Here is a 19,045-nt window from a genome sequence, read left to right as displayed (position 1 = left end):
AATGGGGATAAAAGTTCCCCATTCTGCTGATTTGGTGGTGACTTGTTTTCAGTGAACATCCCCTTTAATGAAATACAGCTCTCTTACTTGAGAATATTGTACTTTTTACTTAGAATGCTTACACATTTTCAGTATTCCTTAAGGGGAAGTAAGCACCATCACTTTGCACATGATTGCTGCAATGATTTGCTGCTTATATATGAAGTATATTATGTTACAGGTCTGATTTATATTTGTATTATGGGTGTCATTATGTGCTATTGTTTAGTATGAACTTCTGTGTGCTTTCGCTGGACCACTTACTGCATTGTTGCTTTGTTTTACCAGTGTTGGAAAGGTCCCGTTATCAAAGGTGTTTGACCTTTTGGCCTATATTGAAAATGAAATGGACACTGCCCCCATCAGACAGGCGCTTCATCAAATCCACAACATTCAGAGTCTCCTAGCTAAACAAGGTTTTAATTTTCCAGCAGCGCAATTAGAGGTACATTTTTTATTTTTATTTGAAATTTACCTTAACTCTAGATAAAGTTTTAAAATCCTTTATGGGAACCTATCATGTCCTCAAACTCCATTAACATGCAGATATAGGGATCATCTGCAGGTTAATATCATTAAAAAAGCTTCCCCGCTGCTTTACTGAAAGCGTGGCAACAGGTATAAAGTTAACTTCATTCCTCCCTGGAGTTGCTGGCTCTCAGTCATAGTCTTGTCTGGAGCAGCTTCAGTCACCGCTCACTATACTGAGTGGTGGCTCACAGCATTTCCTGACAATTTGATTGACCGTTCACTCTGCAGATATGTCCTGCAGAGTGCACTGTCAATCAAAGTGCCGGGGGTGTGCTGCCGCTCAGAATACAGTGACTGCAGCCCCTCCGTGCATGCCTCTGACTGAAATCTGGCAACTCCCGGGACAAATGAAGTTCATTTTCTCCTGGTAGCCATGCTTTCAGTAAGGCAGCCGGGCAGAATTGGCAGCATTGTAAAATTGATAGGGTACTCATGCTTAAAAAATAAAAATCAATTTATATCTGTAGTAGGCCCAGGCAAGCAATATGTAATTTCCCTACTGCACCCCTGTGGGATAAACTAAGCATTCCATGGTGGCTATTAATATCAGTGGACTGTCTGTGAAGGGTCCTCGTCACTTCTCAAACCAAAAGAAAGCCTAGGTTTCACCGGAAAGGCTACGATGATGTCTGTGTCTCACCATGTGTAGTGGACATTTATGCTTAAATTAAAATTAATAATCTTTCTCAACTCTCCTTTCTTACCGTCCTGTTTTTGAATTTAGATAGTTAAAATTAATTCACGTATATGTTTTATTTTAGAGGCGCATATTTGACCTTTTGAGCAAGCAAATAAAAAGCCAGGAGTGGACCGATAATGGAGCATTGTCTGATCAGGAACGAAGATCATTGCTCTTAGACTTAGCATGTACACATGGTGATGATACCTGCATTAGCACTGCTACTGAGCTGTTTAATACCTGGCGTATCAATGGAACACGGTGAGATTCTACTGTGCATGCTTATATGCCACACATTGTTTACTGTGCATGCTTATATGCCACACGATTGTTTACTGTGCATGCTTATATGCCACACATTGTTTACTGTGCATGCTTATATGCCACACGATTGTTTACTGTGCATGCTTATATGCCACACGATTGTTTACTGTGCATGCTTATATGCCACACATTGTTTACTGTGCATTCTTATATGCCACACATTGTTTTATACAGCGCTCACATGATGGGCTAAACAGACATATATGGGGCCGAAAGGTCGTCTTACTCAATGAAATGACCCACTTTGTAGTAGTAAGTAAAGGCTGTAATAAGCAGGGAAAGAATCAACTAGATGGCACAATTGACATTTGCCACAAATTGAGTTAGGGTTGAGGTACTCTGCTAGCCACATGTAGGATTTAGGTGCCCTTAACTGGTCCAGTGATATTTGGTAAATCATGTCTACAAGGCATTAAATCAGACACAATGGGAATGAGCTGAAGATGTACAGTAGTTACTATAGGACATGACAACTAGCTAGTTACTTTAGAACATAGTAAAAACGGTAGGATGGTGAGCTGAGGACTTCATGGCATAGTCTGACAGATTTGTACCATAGCCTGGAATAAAAGGTTAGCCAGGGGTTGGGTTGCCAAGGTTGACTATAGTGTTCAAAGGACCATCTAACAATATTATAGATCCCATTAAAAGAAGACTTACAGAGTAATGTAGGGAAAGCACATTGATGACCTAACCTTAGGATAAGCCACCAGTGTAGGATCAGTGTTAGTCATATCCTTAAAATGCATATTGATTACCTGCTGTATGGAGCACCATGGCCCCTTTCAATGTTAATCCACAGTGGCCCCCTCCTCATAACAGTGAGATATGAAAAATTCAAGGTATTTATCTAGAGATTTACAGTTTAACGAGTCTAGGAGTCCCTGCAGACAGTCTATTCAGCTAGATGCTTGTTAAATATACATATTTAAAATTGTTTTTATTTCTAGATTTAGATTGTCAATTTTAAAAAATGTGTTATAAGGCTCTCTATTTACTAATGTAACAGTTCAGAGGAAGGTTGGCAGCTGTGAATGGGGCTTCCATGGACAGACTTTGCACAAGTCACTCCACTGAGTAAGTCCCAGGGGGACCATGGCCTTCATCCTTTAACCCCTATACAATAACCTGGACTTATGCTGGGACCCCTGGGTTACATACACGGAGTGGCTGCTTGCTGGTGGAGCTAACTTAGAGAGAGATGGATCATCAGGCTTGGTCGTAGCCAGGTCAGAGTCGGGGACAAAATCAGAAGTCAGGGATATGGTCAGGAGGATGTTGAGATTAGTAATGTAATGGAAATCAAACAAGATGAATCCGAGCAGGGTAACAGTAGTATAAACCAGGTTAAATAGAACTTATAATTGACAGACTGAGGCAGAGCACAAGGAATGTTATCGGTAGCAGCAGTCCTCTTCTATCTTAGTAATATATAAAAATAAGTCTTAACTAAATAGACATTTTACCTTTTGAATTGAGACTTTTGAAAATGATCAATCAGTCCTGGTGGAGAAAGGAACAGATTTCTCTGATGAGATGTTACACAGTTGATTATTTTTATGTGTAGTATTAATTATTGAAATAAAAATGTAAACGACAGTTACTTTAATACTGTATTTGTCTCCTTAGACTCCCAACAGCTGTCAAGAAGATTGTTTTTAAAGTTGGAGCCCACAGTGATGACGGATGGGAGCATCTGTACTATATGTACTCTATATCGACGTCTGACGCAGACAAAATCAAAATGCTGGAAGGTCTTACCTGCACAGATAATGGCAAAAAGCTTCAGTGGTATGTATTGTACTAATGCCATTTTTAGATTTTTAGATCAGGCTTTTCTTTTCTTTTTTGTAAAATGTGCACAATAGAGGGCATATTATCAATGAAGATGTAGCTGGCAATGAAGTTTAACTGAGCAGCACCCTACTTAAAGGAGTGATGTTTTGTAGAAGGACAAACACTATTCTATTAGAATATCTGTTTACAGTGTTGGAGGTTTTCTGGTTTTGGAAAATCCCCGTCCCTAGACAGTTTGTTTTTGAAAAAAAAAAAAACAAGCGAAAAAAACCCTGTGCTTTACTCCCCATCCCTGGGTTCTGCGTGTCCAGTACTGCTCCCAGTGTCTGTGATTGTCTGCAGCACTGAAGTTATATTGACACCGCTGCATCCAATTAGTGAGCCCAGTGGATTGGAGTGGCTTGTGCCATCTACTCAGGCAGAGCTGCTGCACTCAGTCCCGTCGATGTGATGTCAGCGCTGCAGACAATAACAGACACTGGGAGTAGCATCAGATATTCGCATCGGACACCCTGGGCCCAGACAGGGTGAGAGAAGCAGTGTTTTTTTAAATCAAACTGTGCTTGGGGATAGGGGCTGTATGAAACTGGAAAAGCCCTTTAAATTCTTTTATCATTATTTTTTTTCCATTCAAAGATTTTTTTTCTTTTAATTCTAATGTATATGTACACTCTATACTGTAAAGCCACATGCAGTTCTGAGAGATGGTTGGGAGACGCGTGCAACACCCCTGCATCCCTCAGTAGTGACACTCAGAGCCCCCCATTACTGCTATAATGACAGACAAAGATTCCTCACAGAAACTACACAAAGATCTTGTGCCCCTGTCTTTTATAGGCCGTGTACTTACATTCGGTATTTTCGCATCCAGCACACTCACCACACTATTGTATCCATCTTACTGATACCATCCTACCTCCAGGTTACCATATCCCCCCTCAGTCTACGCACATCCAGATCTGCTCTTCTGTGCAGGGCTACTCACAAAGGTCACCATCTGGAGACCTTGTCTTCATAGCTGGTTGCTAGATCTGGTGCTAAAGCGCCAAGCTGGCAGATTAGTGCAAGCCACACATCATTGACCCATGAGCCAAATATGGCTCCGAACCCGCAGGTTGGGGAACACTGCTGTAGTTGGCTGCTATGGAGCTGAATGGTGACCCGGGGGCCTAAACTCAGGTTTGCTCTCTTCCAGTTTTCCAGTACAGACTTCTCTCCTCTCTGCATTGCCATACGAGGGGTCAGAGGAGATAAGCTCTCACTGTTATCTCTTGGGATGATGACATCAAACAAGTGATGGTTTCAATCATACTACAGTTCTCTCTCAAAATACATTGCAACTTATAACTAGAAACCATAATTTTATGGAAAACTAATAAATTGTTCTGAAGTCCCAAAATGTCATCCCAACCTGCTGGGTTCATAAGGAATCAACTCCTATTGAAGAGAATAGGAGCTGACGTGCAGTACGCAGCAAAGCGGCCACTATATGGTGTGATTGAGATGTGATGTTCCAGTCCCTTACATTGTATACATCCGGCTGATGACCGATGATCGGTAGGTGTGTCGGTGTTTGACCCCCACTTATTTTATATTGATGACCTTCCCAAGGATAGGTCATCAATCTCAATGTCCTGGACAAAAATTTTATATATATATTTTGCCTTGCTGTCACATTCTTAGATATGATATTTAAAGTGTAGCCAAGCTCAGCTTGTAATTCATCATATGCTAAGTATTAGAGAATTGGATTGCTTCCAGTTCCATCATACATACTGTCAATGGCCAAGTCATTGCCTAGACTGCGGCCATCACATCGGTGAACCTACAGACTGCCAATGGTGAATAGCTTTTCTATAGTTTGTATTTAGTCTGATCTCACTGTGGTTGCCCTTTTCCACTTTCAGGTGTAGAAGGACAAAAGGAATGCTTATGAAACCACATCTTTACCAAAATCCAGTTCTTGTACAATACTTATTTCAGCCTTTGTGCAGCTATATCAGGACTGAATGTGTCATTGTGAAATACTGAAAAACTGTCATCTATGTACTAATAGACTTATTGATAGACTATGATACTGTGTAGAAATAATTGTATTGCCTTATATCTCTGAATGGTTTTGTTATTCTGTACACCAGGTTGATGTCCGCCAGTCTTCATGGAGAAGGTATAAAATCACAGGACTTTCCCATCGTCATCCGTCTCATTAGCAAGAATGTTCCTGGGTTTCTGCTGGCTTGGAATTTTGTAAAGCAGAACTGGGATGAAATTACCCAGAAGTAAGTGTGAACTAATCTATTGTTATATCCGAATAATTACAGTAGATTACAGTACATGACATCTGGGGGCTGTTGGGACATCATACTGAAACAGGGGCTGTACGGGGACAACATAATGTGTGGGGTGCTTTATTGGGACATCATACTGTGTAGAGGACTTTGTGAGGACAGCATTCTTTGTGGGGATATTATACTGTGTGGGGGTTTTGTGGGGATATTCTGTGAGGGACTTTATGGGAACATCATACTGTAGGGGGCTTTGTGGGGACATCCTACTGCGTTGGGGTGCTATGTGGGAACATCATACTACATGGGGGGTTGTGGGTATATTATACCGTGTGAGGAGATTTTTTGGGACATCATATTGTGTGAGGTGCTCTTGGGGGACAGTGTTTGAGGGACTGTGTGGAGACATCGTACTCTGCTTGAGCTGTGTGGGGGCATTATATTTTGTTGGGAGCTGTTGATCAAGGCACAGGCACTAAATACAAAAGCAGTATGATTATAAACTTTATAAAAAGCAGTTAGTTATATGGCTTTGATTTTCTGCTACTGATAAGAATACACATTACAATAAGTCCTATTGTAAAATGTATTACCATTAGCTGCTAGTTAACATACTTAATTCTGCTGAATATTAGGTGATACAAATTAATATAAAACAACAATAATAATCAGGATTAAGTTTGGCATATTGGTAACGGCCTTCTACAACAGCCCCGGTCTCTTATGTGACCCCTTGGAAAAATGAATTGCCCACCAATAAGCTGGCGTCAACTCACATTCAAGTTAGCTTGGTCCATATGCAGCCACATAGGTTTAGTGGGTGCTGAGGGAGAAGTCACCCTGTCCCTGGTGCCTGTGGAGCCAAGAGCCCCTGATCACATAAGACCGTAATATTATAAATAGTAGGTGGGAGACTCAGTTACAGATTTTGCATTAGGGTCCAGAAACTTTAAGTCACATCTTTATCTATTTGATCGACATAATGTGAAAAGAGAATTTGTAGATTAATTATTATGTTACATTTATACATCCGTGAGAAATGGACCATACTTTTCTCATCCATTCTGCCTCCATGTGATATCTTTGTTGTATCCGTTTTATATTTTTTTACTGAAGAGATGTCTTTGTTCCTAAGTCAATAAAAAGACCCCTAGAAGGTCACTTTTTTATCCAAAACTATCACTAACCAGCAGATCCGTGGGACAAGCAAATGATAAGTCAATCATAATCCTTCCGATTTGCGTCTGTGTTTCAAAGATTCCCTTAGATTTGAATGGCCGATTCTGAACAGCAAACACTGATCAGAATAGGATATACTCTGAGACTCCTGGATCTTACACAGTGATCCATGTTTTTCATTGATTTGTGTATAGATCCATGAAACTCCATGGGCCCATGTGCTCTCCAAGAAAAAAAAAACGGACAGCACACAGATGTGTCTCACAGACGTGTGAATGTAGACTCTGGCTACATTCACACATCTGTATATATTTTTTTTACTTTCTTGCAAAATTGAGTCTTTAACAATGGATCAGTTAAAAAAAAAAAAAAGCGTGTCTTCCAGTTTTCATCCTTTTTTAATGGATCAATGAAGACTTTAATGTAAAAGTCTGATCTGCAAAACGGAGGCAAATAGGATATACTCTGAGTCTTACGGATCAGTTTTTAGAAAGGATGCGAGTATTGGTCAATGAAGCTATGGGTCCATGTGCTGTCTGAGAAAAAAAATGGACAGTGCATGGACGTGTCACATGGATGTGTGAATGTAGCCTTACTTTACAAGTGCTTTACTTTATAGCTCTTCTGTACAAATATAACACCACGTCACAAGTGCATGATATATACTGCATCGAAACGGGGTAAACAAGTTTCTATTTCTTCTTTTTCCTTCGTTTATGTATAGGAAATACAGATTGATCAATTATATGAAATGATTTTCTTCTTTAGATTCCTTCCTGGCTCGTTCCCTATACAGTCCATTGTGACCAAGACCACTGCTCACTTTGGAACAGAGGTTTACTTAAATGAGGTTAGTTACCTTAAATACATTTGTCTAAATATTCATGTTGTATGACAATGGTGATCTCGGTTGTGTGTCCATCTATGGCTATGGGGTTCAGATAAGCTTAGTATGGGGGTCATAGTGAGGGCTACAAGAACTTTAAGAGCATTGTCATTCCCTGGGGATCATGGATTGTATCTTAAAAAATGAAAAATATAAGAAGAAAGAACATATTGATGATGGAGCCATCAAAACAGAGAGAATACTGTACTTAAAATATATTTATTCTGTTTTTTTTCTGACACTTACAAATATGTCACACCATCAAGAATTAGAGTGTAGTCATTTTACTAATAATTTTTTAACATCAACATACCATAAATATTAAAAAGAATCAAGGTAATACAAAACCTACAGACGGACATACTTGGGTAAGGGTGTCAAAAAAATTGGGCTAGTGTGCAACAGTCAATGATGCATATATTCTACCCCTGTATATATGACAACAATAATAATAATATTATAAACAGTCAAAAGTGTAACGTCGGGGTGCTGTCATCCTTATAGATGAATATGTTCTTTACATTACACTTGTGATTTACCAAAATTCAACTACACCTTATTTAGTTGCAACACTCAGAACTCTATGGTATTTCAGTAGTGATAACTACTGGTGTTGAGCGAGTATGTTCTGTTAACCCTTTCGCCGAGTATGCTCGGGCCGAGCTCCGAGTATTTGCAGCTGCTCGGTGATATGTTTGAATCGCTCCCGTGTGCATGATTTGCGACTGTTTTGACAGTTTTAGTTCATGTAAGGAATGTCTATTTCTTACACATTCCTCACATGTAATAAAGCTGTCAAAGAGTTGCAAATCATGCACAGGGGAGCGATTCAACCATATCACCGAGCAGCTGTTAATACTCGGAGCTCGGCCCGAGCATACTCGGACAGAACAACACTAATAACTACCTTTATTTTCGGGAAGTTACTACTCTTGAGAATCTCATTTCAACCATTGCTAGACTGTGATCTAACTTTTATCTCTGTGTAACGTTTCTGGGTTTTGATACTCTGCCAGATGTTGCTATAATGTTGTTTAACATATCAAGGAATAGAAAACTTAGGTGGGTTTCCTTTTATTTGGATACTTGCCTCTGAGTATATCATTAGAAGACTTTGAGGCAGATTACCTAATGGCATTTCTTACTCCAAGATACTAAAGATCACCAGAGTGATTTAAAGCTTAAAGGAGTTGTCCAGTGAAATCAAGTTAGCTGATCGATGGGATCCGCACTTATTGGAACAGGGAATTTTATCCATGTTAGTTAATGTTGTGGCAGGTTGGATGCCCGATCGGTACGCCATTCATTCCATTCATTCTCTATGGGGCTGCCAATAAAAAGCTAAGCGCAGCGCTCGGCATCCCCATAGGGAATGAGTAGAGCACATGTCGCCCATACACACTCCTGTTCCATTGTAACATGGATGAAAGTTCCTCATTCTGCTGATTGCTGTGGGTCCCTGTGGATGGGTGATAACTTGTTTTCACTGTTCAACCCCTTTTCAATGCGTCATCCCATTGTTGATCTTGTCACATCCAGTCATACCCCTCCTACTTTCCCCAACCACTTGTTAGACTTCTAACTTTTAGCACAAATAAGGGAAGCACCAACATTTATAATTCTTTGCCGCAACAAAATAGAAAAATTTCCCCCTATTGAGTTAAATGAAAAATATTTTCTGTCCCTAGGGTTATTGGCTATTAACAAATAACCATCTCTGTCTACTATGGTTGTGAATACCTTTTATTACCCATGACCATCAAAGCTACTAATTGTTATTACTAACCCATAAAACACTGTAGGTAAAAAAAAAAAGTGAAGTAGTACATATAGAAAGTTGGCAGAGTTTTTGAGACTTTTCCATATGTGTTTTGCTTACACTTTTGGTGGACATTTCATACATTCAATCATTCATTCATTCTTTTTTTTAAATACAGGTAATACATTTCTTCAATTCTACTAAAGGCAAAAGCCGAGAGATGTGGTGCGTGAAAGAGGCCATTGAAACCATCAAGCTCAATGTCCAGTGGATTGACAAAAACCGTGACAACCTTAACTGGCTGTAGATCACCCTGCATAATTTATGTGGGCTGACACACTTTCAGGCCATTAAAGCACAGATGTATAAAAGGCATCCTGCAATGTAGTGTGGACTTCTGGAGAGTTCTTGACCGCTCAGGGCAAAAAAGTAAAAAAAAAAAAAAAATAGAAAAATCCGTTTGTATGAGTGACTGGCCATATGGAGAAAGAGACTGTATTTATTACAGGGTTGTGACTATCACAATGTTATTACCCCTTACTGCACTGTGCCAAGAAAGGCATCCAAGGTAAAGCAATTTCTACGACCACTGTGCTCAACCTGTCGGTATAAATTTGGCTTGGAAATTGTGTGTGCGTGTCAACAGCACAAATTGTGTGAGAATGTGGATTTCTAGACTATGTACATAATAAATACATCCAGATTCACACTGGAGCACAGGATTTCTACTTCTAGGACAGGAACTTGTTACCGTTCGTTACATTTTAACACTGGACTGACTTTTGTTTGACAATTGATAAGAATCCGTTAAAGTGTCTCTCTGCCTTTACCCCCCTCAGGTTTTCCATTTAGCTTGTGAAAAAAAAATGTAAGACTGCAATGCTGTACATGGCGTATCACTGCTCCTTTTTATACAGAGTAATCATATATGTTTGCAGATTAAAATAATATAACATAATAGAGAATGATGAAATTCTCAGACTTTGTTAGTAGGCAATAGATATGACTGTTTTCTGACTGTCTGCTGAGATGCACTATGTTTTATACCAGGCTTGTGTGTTTTTTGATATTTGCACTCCTACGACATGACCTATTGTTGTTGCTAAAGAAATAAGCCCCCCACTAATTGTATGATTTCACTCCCGTTGGAAGAAGTGCTGCAATATGTAACAAGGTCAGTGAAGGGTTAATCGAATCTAGGAAAATCTCAATAAATCTGTTTATTATTAAATGACCTTTCAAATGGCAATATGGAAGCGTCTCCTTCTTTGTGTACACTGTAGGTAATCGATTTGCTGTATTAATGGGAAAAAAAAATGGGGGGGGGGGGAATATCACCACCAGATTTGGGTTGTAACGCTTCTTGCTGCCAGCGCGTTTTCACTTTACAAGGATAAAACCTGAAGTCAAAAAGGCAAAACTAATATTATATCCCCATAATCCTGTTTTCTGAAAGTAATAACACCTGACATACTGTGAAAATGACACCCCGTATTTTTTAAACTAATGGCGTCTTCATACAATTTAGCATCAAGCGATAACATGTATGAAAATGAATGTTTTTGCTTAAGAGCCTGACCAAAGCACAACGCTCCCTTATAAAAGTTTAATATGTGCAGAGCACCTACCGTTTATGTGCATGTGTACTGTTTTTCACAGATTCATCAACACTTTAGAGATCAAAAGTCGTTGTTATTCCATTGTCGTTACCCCCCCCCCCCCCCCCAAAAAAATGGGAATTTTGATTTATTTTTCCGTTTATGGCATTTGCCATAAGAGTTAAAGGGGTTTTCCCACGAGCAAAGTTCATTTTAATCAATACATCTTGGAATAGTAATAACTTCCACAATTGGATGTGTTTAAATAAAATGTTCCTGTGCTGAGATAATCTTATAAATGTGCCCCTGCGGTGTACTGTGTAATGGCTGTGTACAGGAACATGGTCTGATCATACCACAGCTCCTGGGCAGGGGAGGAAGCAAAAGAGTATACTGACATTACAGTATGGGATCGCAAATAATTATTTCTTTGAGGTAAAACATTGTTTACAAAAAAGAATCAGCTGTGATCCCCTGCTGTAATGTCTGTATACTCTCTTTTGCTTCCTCCCCTGCCCAGGGGATGTGGTATGATCAGACCATGTTCCTGCATGGTCAGACACATACATTACACAGCACGTAATGACGAAAAAACCCAAAACGTAATGATAGCTGGCACGTTAACCCGTGTTACGAGTATGAGCCACTACTAAAAAACCACTCCAAAACGTATTGAATCACGACGGAGAGACTGGAGAGACTTTTTATCAGAGGCCTTAAGGTGTTCTTTCAAAATTGAATTATATGGAAATGTTTATAGTTCCCTCCACTATGATTACAGCACCAGTTTCAGCTGCCAAGAAAACAGTCCAAACGCATTATACTGCCTCAATCATGCTTTACTATGGGTCCATACCCATGTTCTTTTGGTGATGCACAGTATTGACTTTGCACCGAACATACATACCTTTTGGAATTATGGCCAAAAAGTTCAACCTTGGTCTCACCAGACCATAACACATTTTCTCACATGTTTTTGGCAGACTTGATGTAGATTTTGGCAAAACATAGCTGAGCTTGGATGTTTCTCTTTTTAAGAAAGAAAATAGTTCCATCTTGCCACTCTACCCCACAGGCCAGACATATGAAGAATATGGGAGATTGTTGTCACATGCAGCACACAACCAGCACTTGCTAGAAATTCTTGTAGCTCCTTTAAAAAGAGCCTGTCACCACAAAAAACGCTATTAACCTACAGCTACAGGGTTAATCTGCAGGTTAATAGCGTTACTAACCTGCCTGTCGCCCGTACTTAACCGAATGCTGCGGGGAGAAAATTAACTTTATTCCCCCCACAGCGTTCCGGTTTTAGCCACGGGGGCAATGCCAGAGCTGGTTCAATCTCTGCTTTGAGTATACAGAGCAGCGGCTGTAACAGCGCTCCCAGCCCTGACTGACACTAGCTCTGCATTGCGGCCGGCTGTCCGTCAATGCAGGGGGCGCGAGTACAGTTTGTTTCTCAGTGGATTTGTACAGATTATGGGTGACATTAAAAGTGGAAAAAGTTCTGAAATGAGTCTTCTTGGTATATTTTTTTTTCAGCGCAAACACCTGGCTTTATAACAGGGGTGCTTTCGTATTTTGTACCTGTAGTTCTTGGCGTGTTGTTTCTACACCAACACAAACTCCAAAATTCACTCTGCAGACTGTATTAAAAAAGCTCAATTATTAGGCTAAAGACCTGACTAGCTACTCTTTACCACTTGTTATTGAAGTCCCTAGAGTCAGCTTTAGGATTGCCATTTGCTTTGGTATGACTTTCTCCAAAATAGGTGGATAGTCTCCCACCTCATTCTGGAGATCAGTGGAAGTTCTAGCAATCGGACCTCCAGCAATTTCACCTTAACGACACGCCATGTTAATAAGGAGAAATCTCCTTTAACTATTATGATCCGGTATAATAATGTTCAAATATGTCACATGTGTGACATAAAAGAATTCGTTTAATATCCATAGCTTCCTGTGTTCTGAAGTCTGTTTGTTCACAGAACATAACGTCTTGAAAGCAATATCACTACATTGGTTGCATATGGTGCATTAGTCTGGCACAGAAACAAGTATAGATCACATAAAACCATTTTATGATGCATTTAATATGATCATGGTGCTGCTTGTACACCATTTCCAGAGCAGGTGTCTTTACCCCGGGGTGCCGCACACACATCTGCTTTCTGGAGAGTGGTTTTCAGGACTCGCTGACATGTTTAAGATATTAATGAAGCATTGAAAATAAATGAATTGCATGGCTGTGGGCCACTAACATTTGTGGCTCCCTGGTGCTGATGGGGAGTTGTCATATTAACTGTGTGTTTCTCTAGTGATCTGTCCCTTGTAGACAGTCCCCACTAAGCGCAGTTACGAGTCATTACATTGGAAGTAGTTACAGGATTTACACTTACTCAATTCACAGCTTTCTTTGTGCTCTTGATATTAGAAGGTTTTCTTGGTGAACTGACTTTGCAAGTAAGAATTTCTAAGTTTTGAATGTTACCAGATATTTTTAAAGGGGACCTGTCACATAAAATAACGCTATTAACCTGCAGATATGGGGATAATCTGCAGGTTAATAGCGTTCTGACACCATTTGGCACAAGCACTGATAGCCCTGCTGTCAGGAAGAATTAAACTTCTTCCTCTCTTGTAGCATTTAGATTTCAGTCGTAGGGGTGGCGCTGACTGCTTCCATCACCACTCTGTATAGAGAGTGCCCCGGCACTGACTGACAGCTCGCTCATCATTAGGGCCCGCTGTCAGTCAGTGCATGAGGCTCGGTTACAGCCACCACTCTCTATTTACAGAGCGGTGACTGAAACCGAGCTGGTGCCGCCCCTATGACTGGAAGCTGAATGCTGCCGGGGGGAGTTCATTTCCTCTCATCAGCAGGGCTCTCAGTGCTGTCACCACACGGTGTCAGAACACTATTAACCTGCAGATTAACCCCATATTTAATAGCGTTATTTTACATGACAGGTTCCCTTTAAGAGTGCTATACTTCCTAGATTGCCAACACTTAAAGCGGAAAATGTAGGACTTTTAGGACCCACCTCTAAGACCAACTGTTAATGCCTCCAAAATGGCAAGGGATGCCCTAAAACACATGCACTTTGAGGCAGCATCAGAGACAAAAACTAAGATAGAAACAAAATGAACATATACCCTGCTATAAGTAAGTAAAAAGCAAAAGTGCGTATAAATAACCTACGGTACTTGGCAAACACCATTTTTGTTCCAAAAAAAAACATAAAAGCCAACCCACCAACGCCAAGGTGTACCCTGTCGGGACAGTCCTAACCTCTAGTATTAAAACCTTACCATGTGTAAAAAAATGACCTCAATGTGAATAAGAGCCGAGCAGGACTGGTGCCCAACTGTGGACACTCAGCAATGGGAAATATAGAAACGTAATGCTAAGAAAGGGAGGGCACAGCCTTGTGTGCACTGAGTGTAAAAACCAAAAGAAATGAAAAGGGTTCACCTTGTCACTGGTGAGATGACTTTTAGGCTATGTACCCACGTTGCGGAAATGAAGCAGAAAATTTCTGCTTCATTTCCGCATGTCCTCTCCCGGAAAAACGCATGCGGAATTACGCAAGCGTTTTTTGTGCGTTATCGACATGCGGAATTGCCTTGCGTTTTTTTCATGCATTGAAAAGGCAATTCCGCTTGCGGAAACGCAAAATTAATTGACATGCTGCGGATTTTTCTGCACATCAAAAACGCTGCGGAAAAATCCACAGCATGGGCATAGAACTTGCGGATTCTCATTGGGGACCATGGGGTGCAGATTGACAAGCGTTTTACAAGCGTTTCCGCTGCGGAAATTCCGCATCAAATACGCTTGTAAAACTCTACGTGGGCACATACCCTTATACTTTTTCTTTTTATCAAAAATAGTATTAACTAAGATCTGTTATTTTTATGCACTTTTGCTTTATACTTACTTACAGAAGGGTATATGTTAATTTTGTTTCTATCTTCGGTTTTGTCTGCTTAATGGCCAGTGTGAACATGCTCCTACACATTGCATGTATACCAACTTATACTCCAGTTTATTTTTTTTCGGTTTAGCACCAGAGTGAGGAGCATCGTGGGGACCTTCGAGGACCAAGGGTAAATATTACTATTAGGCTATTGTCACACAACCATATGTTCGCCATCCTAGAAAATGGGTCCGATTATGCTAATCCTACCATGATCAGAGTGGGATTAGATTTTCTTGGATGTGGAGAATAAAAAAAAAAATTCAGCATCTTCCCCATTCTGTCACTCCATAGACCCATAGCGTTGAATGGGTGAGTGCCAGCTGATTCTCAGAGGTAAATCTTGCATTCTGCAACTTTTCCTCAGACCATCTTTGTCCAAGGAAAAAAAATCGGACATGTGCACTGCCCTGTAGAATAACATGGGGTCGAGTGCTATCCGTCAAAACAGATAGCAATCATCTGAGTTAAACGATCGTCTGCACAAGCCCTTAGGGGAAAAGGAAGGCGTTGTCAGCATGGTGACGTGACACAAAGTCACGCTGGCACACTTCCTGACTTCAATGGGCGATTCATTTAGGTCAGAACTGTGGGTGTCTACTTTTTATGAATGGACAGCAGTATAGTGGGATGAAAGTACATGCCCACAGAGCTGAATGAAATGAAAAACCCAGTTGAATGCTTAAAAAAAATGTAACACATGAGGCGCCAGTGATTTCAGCGCCCTGTAGCTCCACAACAGAGGGCAGAAAAAAAAAAGTAGAATCCTGCCATTATGTAGAGGAAAGTACAGTTAATAAGGCAAAAATTGATGAAAAGTCGGGGTTCGTACCGGACACTGACTTCTACTGGTAGTCCGTTTTACAGTTTGAGAGTTCGGGAGAGGGAGAGGGCGATTTCAATGGGATTCAGGTTCAAGTTCAGGTACAGTTCTGGTATCTGGACTAAAGTTCGGTTGGGTACCAGAACCCAAACTACCAAGGGTCTGTTCATACCTAAACCTAACATACACTGTTAACTATACTGTATGCAGAAAATATCTTGATGTAAAAACTGTAACTGGCCACTTAACACAGCACAAGTCAACAAACATGTTAAAAGGGTACTCTGGGATATGAAAAAAGCATTTTAATGGACATGCCTTTATAAACTGTAAAGATAACATGAATAGGCTGGTGTGTGATCCTGTCAGTGTCTGCTATTGAATGTGACATTGGATCTGATCCTCAGTGCTCCCCCTCCCTTGCAGGACATTATGTCACAGATTAGGGGACGTGGCCTGCTTCAGGCTTCTAATAACAATCAGCCTCCTAATAACATCTAAGTCTAGTCTGTCCAGATTAGGGGGTGTGACCAGTCCCTACCAAGCTACTACATTCATTCTATCTGAGCTCTGCCTGTCCTCCACCTCCCCGCTCCACTTTGGATCCATGTGTTACACACACGCCGCCTAAGTTCAGATAGGGGCGAGACCGTTTACATGAATTCGTTGGAATCCTGGGGAAACCGTTACCCAGGGCGACCATAGGCTGCAGTTTCTCTCAGGCACACAACAGATTCAGTTGCTGACCAGACACATCTGACGAGTCTTCATAAACGGTAGAACAGTAATATTTAATGAGGCACGGCCAGTGCAATGCAAATGTCTCTTTGAGCAATAGGCTCCAGTAATAACAGTACAGTCTCCTTTGCAGCACAGCAGTACACAGTCTATTATCCTTATCCGGTAGCATAGTACAGCACAGTTTTAATGCATACACAACGACAGACTTTTCTTTCACAAGGACTCAATAGCACAACACATTCTTTATCCTGCATGGGGATGGAGGGGGGGGGGGAGGGTGTGATGAGGGAGATGATCCCTGTGACAGGCTTCCTTCCAGTCCTTATCTTCCTGGCCGATAATATTCCACACTGTAGCTCAGGGAGTCTAACTGACCTTTGTTTAGCTTCTTCCCTGACCTGAATTCTGTTCCCTTGACTTCTGTGAGATACAGATCATAAGCCACCTTTCTCTTTGACTCCGGCCAGACAGTAAACAACTTCCCTACAATCCCCCTGGGGCTCTGCTAAAACACTCCCCTTCTCCTGTGACTGGGTTAACCTCTGTAGTTGCTAGATGCTTCTGGAGCACAACACTTCCTGTCTCCTGTGCTTGTGTTACTTCTAATAGTTGCTGAATGCTTTTAAAGCAACAGCACTACTTCTGCATGTCACACTCTGCAACAGCACTACTTCTGCATGTCACACTCTTCCCTCCTTTTTGAATGTCATCCTCGACATTCGTCTTAATTGGTCAATCTGACCCATTCTGAGACAGTGGTGAAAGTTGGATAACTTTATATACAAATTGTCATTGTGAAATTGGTATAACGTTCATAAACATTGATAACAACCTAATCTTGCAACCTTTTTCTTGTAGGATGCCTGTAAGAAATAAACAACACAATTAAAACAATCAGCATCTCTACCGCTGGAGCTTTTCGTACGTCTTCAACCAGCTCTCTCACTAGGCTAAACACGTCTTTCCACCAGGTAACATTGTCCATACTGTCTCTCGGTGGTGAATACCACTCAAGTGGGCTTACCTGGTCCGTAGGCTGAGATACCTGTTTCCAGTCGACAGTCCTTGGCACTTGACTTGGTTCACCAAGTGTCTCATACGTCAGCATCCCGGGAATCCTTACTTCTCGAGTCAACATCCTCCTGGTGGGTTTTTCCTCAGATACCACGGATACTTCGGTCACAGGAGTTTCTTCCGCTGCACTCATTTCCCCTGCTTCCTCAGATGCTCTTGGAGCTGCCTCTGTAAGTTCCGGTACTTCTCCTCAGTCTCTTGTTTCCGCACGGTCTGGTAATTCCGCTCCTCCTGAGTGTCGATCGGTCTCTTCAAGGGCCGGTGTTCGATCATCAAATCTGAAATGAACTTCATCTGTACTCCTTGATACGAACTCTTGAGCCTCAGGACATAGTTCATTCACCTGAGGATGGTACATCCCTCTTCTTGCCTGTCCGAGAAATACAACGGTGTGCTTTCAAGGTCACTATCCACCTCCGGCGCTTCAGTCTGTGGCGGTCCCTTAGTCGATCTCGGACGATGTCGGTCTACTTATGGGAAGTCTTGTTGTGGTGGGAGATAATCACAGGGTAGAAGTAAATTCCGATGGACTCTTCTGGTTTTCTTGTCTCCCGTTTCCAATCGGATTTCATACACTGGGCTGTCATCAGTTTCCTCCTTACAACCACATACACCTTGTCTTCCCAGTACAAACAAAGTTTTCTTGGACCGCCTTTCTCATGTACGTTCTTGACTAGCACCTGACTTCCCGGTGCCAATTCTGCTCCATAACATTTTCGATCATAGTACTCCTTACTCTTGCTCTGTCCTTGCGTAACCACTTTAGACGCTATATTGTATGCCTCTGCCATCCGTTCCTTCCATTTCTGAACGTACTCTGACACCGGAGTATCAAACATGATGTCGATTGGCAGTCTTGGCGATCGTCCATACAATAGGAAGAAAGGTGAGTAACCCGTTACCTCGCTCTTTGTACAGTTATAGGCATGTACCACTTTTGACAGGGAACTCTTCCAGTCTTTCTTCTCGTCAGCTGTTAAAGTGCGTAACATCGACAATAATTTGCGGTTAAAACTTTCCACTTGTCCATTACCCTCTGGGTGATAGGGTGTTGTGTGGGATCTCTGAATTCTACAGTACTTTTCTAACTTGACAAAGAGCTGGTTCTCAAATTATCTTCCTTGGTCATGGTGTAACCTTGTAGGGAACCCAAACTTCAAAGCAAAATCATTGAAGATCTTCTCTGCCGCTGTTCGACCAGATTTATTGATGGTGGCATACACTTGCGCAAATCGAGTAAAATGGTCCATCACCACCAATATGTATTCGTAACCGCCGTTGCATGTCTCGAGATGTAGAAAGTCTATTGAGACCATCTCAAACGGGTACGTAGTTTGGATGTTGCCCATG

The 19,045-nt window shown here is 41.2% G+C and overlaps 1 protein-coding gene across 1 annotated transcript in view; it reads left to right on the top strand.

The window, feature by feature from the left end:
- The window catches only part of LNPEP (leucyl and cystinyl aminopeptidase), a 79,486-nt gene extending 69,135 nt beyond the window's left edge, over positions 1-10,351 (top strand). Inside the window, exons 13-18 of the mRNA XM_073678181.1 lie at positions 328-484; positions 1,332-1,510; positions 3,203-3,364; positions 5,509-5,649; positions 7,603-7,684; positions 9,658-10,351. Coding sequence (XP_073534282.1) covers positions 328-484; positions 1,332-1,510; positions 3,203-3,364; positions 5,509-5,649; positions 7,603-7,684; positions 9,658-9,786 — 850 coding nt within the window. The 3' untranslated portion in view covers positions 9,787-10,351. The remainder of the gene's footprint in view (positions 1-327; positions 485-1,331; positions 1,511-3,202; positions 3,365-5,508; positions 5,650-7,602; positions 7,685-9,657) is intronic.
- Positions 10,352-19,045: the final 8,694 nt, after the last annotated feature.

The sequence above is a fragment of the Phyllobates terribilis genome, unplaced genomic scaffold (assembly GCF_046119375.1).
Source record: "Phyllobates terribilis strain yellow unplaced genomic scaffold, ASM4611937v1 Scaffold_1__5_contigs__length_1240528914, whole genome shotgun sequence".
Lineage (NCBI taxonomy): Eukaryota > Metazoa > Chordata > Amphibia > Anura > Dendrobatidae > Phyllobates > Phyllobates terribilis.
Note: the sequence above shows the minus strand (reverse complement) of the source record. Positions and strands in the feature narration are given on the sequence as shown.